A 5000-nucleotide genomic window follows, 5' to 3' on the forward strand; every position below is an offset into this window, starting at 1 on the left:
GTTTTTTTTTTCAATATTACATTTGTAAAAAATAGAGTAAGAAACCAAGGCATTCACCTTCTTCAAGTCAAGTGCCTTGATATCCTAAATGGATTAAGCATGTCACCAAAGACCACCAGTTTCAGGTAGCACTCCAATTAGACTTTATTCTCTTAAATTAGTGTTCCTCAACAGGGGCTCTACAGCCCCCCAGGGGGTGTTAGGGCACCCGCGGGGGGCATTGAGAAGGATACAGCTGAGAGAGGGTGTGCTGAATTGCAAGTGGGGCTGGGATGCAATGACGGGGTTGGGAAGCTTATGATGAGGACAGTGGGGCGTTTGCTCAAAAAAGGTTGAGAACCACTCTCTTAAATATTGCATTTGTGTTGGCCTGGGGTTGATGACCTCCTTGAACTCACTTTATTTTTGTTTGGGATGACTGATTATATATGTACCGTTGCTCTATAGGCCAACATATTGTATTAGGGCAATGGAATGGCCAGAGAGGCACCTTCTGATGACTGACCTCCTGCAATATCTTACTCTACCCCTTGGTTTTTGCCCCTGTGTATTATTTGAGTCTCTGAAGTCCTTGGCCCTCATCAATGTTACCCATCAGCCTCTATAATATTATCCTTTTGCAATCTGACCATCCGTAGCATTTGGCCCTCTGCAGAGTGCTGTTGACAGGGTCACTGACAGCTTTGGTTGGTTGGGCCCAGGACAAGGTCATCTGACACACCCCCTCCCCCCTCTCTCAATACGTCCAATGTAATGGGAATCCAATTCCAGGTGCCTGTAAAAGTATATCACTTTTCCCTCCACTTTATTCCTAACCAACGACGGCCAGGAGTGGGCATATGAAACAGAAGCAGTGTTAACTTAAGACACAGGAAAGGCAAAGGGCATGATACAGATTAGGAGATACAAATGAATGAAAGTTATATGACAATTTAATTATCAACTGCAAGGTAACATTACATTTAACTCAAGGCTACTGTAGGTTACATAGGATACAGTGAAATCAAATACAGTTTACCCAAGATAGATAGACAGAGAGAGAGAAAGAAAGAGGGAGAGAGGGAGAGAAAGACAGAGATTGGAGCCACGTCAGAGGTAGGAAGTGACTCCCAGATGGATCTCTGAGGTGAGATTATATACTGCAACCCCCCACCCCAAAAGTGTCCTTTGTCTTGCTAGGCCAGTGACCCCAGGGGTTTGAGCAACCACACCTACAGTGGGGGTGAGCTAGCACAAACAGGCCCAAACTCTACTTGTGACCGCATCAACAGTGTAATCTGAGTCATTCAATAATCTCCATATTTACATGCCCCTCTCTCTGGGCCCGGGACAATTGATCCCTTTGTCCCCTCCTGTCGGCTTCCCTGGCCGTGGGCTCTGACCTGTAGTGGAGAGTGACTCCGGTGGCGGACTCCTCCTGGCAGAAGAAGGTGGGGGGCTGCACTTTGGGGTAGCTGAACCTCAGGTACTCATGCAGGTTGTCCAGCCCGTTCACAAAGTCACGCACATGCCGACCCAACACCTGCACACACAAGTGCAAACACGTACATCCACAACTATAGGGTGAATTAAGGTAAACTGGGCCGCTTTTTTGCATATAAGTGAATGGTAAAAAAGTGGCCCAATTTAAATGAATTCACCCTACATGTAATTACTGTAGCCTATGTGGAATAATCATCATTCATAATGCTAATAGTCAGTCAATGTTCTGTGTGCTTTGTTCTTGTCAAGTACTTACAGTACGAGCATACGGTAACTGCCTCAGTGTATGAAATGGGATACAACAAACTTTTCCTCCCTACAGTTTTTGACAGTCCCCATGACTACAAATGCTTTTGTTTCTATCAAAGACAGTCCTTGTGCACAAGCCAGCAATGCAGGTGCAGGTGTGAGGCAGGAGAAGGTGAACAATGAACACTATTCAAAAGAAACCGCACACTGCTTACTTTTCTTTCTCTTACTTCGCTTTGTTCGCTCCGCAAAATAAAGTAGCCTAAGAGAAAGAACAGTAAGCGGTGTGCGGTGTCTTTTGAATGTTGCTTTTGTTTCTATGTCACAGTGGTGGAAACTACTAGAAAGTAACTTGACATGCAGTGTTGCCAGATTGGGCTGTTTCCCGCCCAATTGGGCTGCTTAGGATGGCCTTGTGCGGGTAAAAATGGCATTTAGTGGAAAAACCCGTCCAATTTTTGCCATAGAAATCAATAGAATTGGGCGGGATTTTGTGCTTCTAGGCGGGTTTTGAGCATTTTTTGGGCTGGAAATCATCAGCTTCATCTGGCAACCCTGTTGACATGTCCTCAGGTAACCTGTTGTGTTTGTGTCAGCTGTGTGCTGCTAAGCTGCAGGCTCACCTTGAGGATTCTGTCGTAGCCGTACTTCCCCACAAAGCCCAGGAAGTAGACGCCCCAAGAGTTCATGAGCTCATTGTAGGGGGTTCCCGTCACCCCGCTGGCGGCCTTGGCAATCCTGGGGATCACACTCTCACTGTACACCTACAAATAGGCACATGCACACAGAGACAAACACTCACGCATTAGCCCACACACCAACTGAATCTGAACCTATACACTTTCACAGACATGTCAACAAATGCAATACAATCCCATTACCAACACAAACAAGTCAGTGTGTTTCCACGGATGCACACGCACGAAAGCACGCACTCATGCACACACGCACGCACGCATGTGCGTCAACCAACTCAATCTTATCCAACACACAAATACACACAGCACATCAAATATATCTGGCACACCAGCTCATTGTGGTCCCCAAGGGCCCCATCTATCAAGTTCATCATTAACACATTTAAAATCAGCTATAAATAATACTCCCAGACAGCGCCTGCCTAGTAGCTACGGTAAGTTGAAAGCTGAAGAGCTCTGGACCACCGTCAATGGCTATTAGGGTGTTTGTTAACTGAGCGTTCCCCCAGCAGCACGACCCTGTTGACAGCAGCTGCTAATCTGCCCACAGAGAGGATGGGCTTTACCCAGGGGAAGAGTTGATAACATTTTATTTCATGGCTTCTTTTTCGATGTGTCTACACAAATCAACATGTAGTTTTATGTACTTACACCTAACCCAAACCCTAACCCTATAGCGCAATGTAAGTAGCCTACATAAAGTGACATGCTTTTATACACTTATAAACAGCACCTAATGAATGTAACCTTAAAATAAAGTGTTGCCCCGGGTAGGGCTTTGCTAGCTTAGCTAAGGGAAGATGAGACGGGGGGCGCCTGGGGGCCAAGCATTAGCACCACCCGAACATCCCATAATGCTCGGTCTCTCACCTGGTGGGTGACGAAGGAGTGGAGCCTGACGTCCGCGCGCTCCCGCACCAGCTTCCACACGTCGTCCCCATACGACTCCTTGATGAAGTCGTGCAGGCTCTCGCACAGTAACCCATACATCTCTCTTTCTCTCTCTCTTTCTCTCTCTTCTCTTTTCTTTCTTTCTTTCTTTCTTTCTTTCTTTCTTTCTTTCTTTCTTTCTTTCTTTCTTTCTTTCTTTCTTTCTTTCTTTCTTATCTTCCCTCTCCTTTTCTTTTGCTCTTCCTCTCCCTCTCTATATCTTGGAGCAGAGGCAACTGCAAGCCAAAAGCAGTGAGGCTAGTCGGGGTCAGTGTCCTGCTGCCTCGTGCAGACTGCTGAACTGGTGAACCCCCACTGTCAGGTCAAGCTGTACCACCTGCTGGATAAATGGCAGAGGAAAGGCAGAAAAAAAAGAAATTAAATGTAGTCCTTGTTGAAGACCTGAAAACTGCAATGTCATCTGTATTCTAAGAAGGCTGGTCGTATAATACGTCAAGAAAAGCTATTAAAAGGGTACTGTCATAGTCCATCTCTTCACCTGCGTGCCCCCTGGTGTGACCCTTCCACTGGCCTCGCTTTGGTAGAATAAAGACTGTAACTTCTCGATTACGGTTTTCTTAAAACCTCCCCCACTTACACTAGTCCTTGAGCATCAGCGGGGAGGCATTGTCCTGTTATCAGTTGTCAACTGCAGGTGACTGGAGAGAGGTGAGAGCTGCATCTGTCCAATCAGGAGCCAGCGAGGTGGCACCTGGAGCAGACTGGCTGGGGCCATCTCTCAGATGCACATGCTGCCCAGGTGAAGCCCTCTTCCTGCTTGACACACTGGAGGAAGTTTGCTGGCTTTACATGTAAATGGGAGGTGAATCTGCATGGTGTGTACGTGCACGTGTGTGTGTGTGTGTGTCTATGTGTGTGTGTGTCTATGTGTGTGTGTGTGTGTGTGTGTGTGTGTGTGTGTGTGTGTGTGTGTGTGTGTGTGTGTGTGTGTGTGTGTGTGTGTGTGTGTGTGTGTGTGTGTGTGTGCGTGTGTGCATGTGAAAATATGTCTGACATCCACAAACGCTATATTTGTGTGGGAAATATTATAGGTACAGGGTCATGGCATGACATTATTGAGCAAAACAAGTATAATGTCATAACAAATGTAACAGAATGGTAGTTTTTATACTTGCTGATATATCACTCCGGATGACATTTTTACAATGACATTTTACCTGGAAGTGCCAAGCCGCAACATATGAATCGGCACCAGTTTAGGGCCAATATAGTTCTTAAAAAAGCTGTCGCACATCAATTCGTCCTGTAAAGCCTGTGTTAATGCACACACCCATACCATACGCTAGGAGCAGTTAGCCCACCAGGAAAATACTCACATTCACAGCATACATACTCACACAGACACGGAGCCCGGAACAGGTGGCAGTCCTAAATCTGGCATGTGCACATACAGACGCACGCAGGCACGCATGCATGCAGGGCTGCTGGCAGCTTTCGCTGGGCCCAGAACAAAGTCATCTGTGAAGGCCTCCCCGTCCAATACATACAATGTAATAGAAACGCAATTCTGGGGCCCCTCTCTCCCTGGGCCCGGGACAACTGACCGCTTTGTTCCCCCTTGTCAACACACACACACACACACACACACACACACACACACACACACACACACACACACAC

The 5000-nt window shown here is 46.7% G+C and overlaps 1 protein-coding gene across 1 annotated transcript in view; it reads right to left on the reverse strand.

Annotated features, from left to right (window-relative positions):
* Positions 1 to 3426, reverse strand: part of LOC134439309 (soluble guanylate cyclase 88E-like) — a 27119-nt gene extending 23693 nt beyond the window's left edge. The window contains exons 1-3 of the mRNA XM_063189215.1: positions 3300 to 3426; positions 2355 to 2495; positions 1383 to 1522 (exon numbers count right to left, since the gene is read on the reverse strand). Coding sequence (XP_063045285.1) covers positions 1383 to 1522; positions 2355 to 2495; positions 3300 to 3419 — 401 coding nt within the window. The 5' untranslated portion in view covers positions 3420 to 3426. The remainder of the gene's footprint in view (positions 1 to 1382; positions 1523 to 2354; positions 2496 to 3299) is intronic.
* Positions 3427 to 5000: the final 1574 nt, after the last annotated feature.

This window comes from Engraulis encrasicolus, chromosome 22, assembly GCF_034702125.1.
Source record: "Engraulis encrasicolus isolate BLACKSEA-1 chromosome 22, IST_EnEncr_1.0, whole genome shotgun sequence".
Classification (NCBI taxonomy): Eukaryota; Metazoa; Chordata; class Actinopteri; order Clupeiformes; family Engraulidae; genus Engraulis; species Engraulis encrasicolus.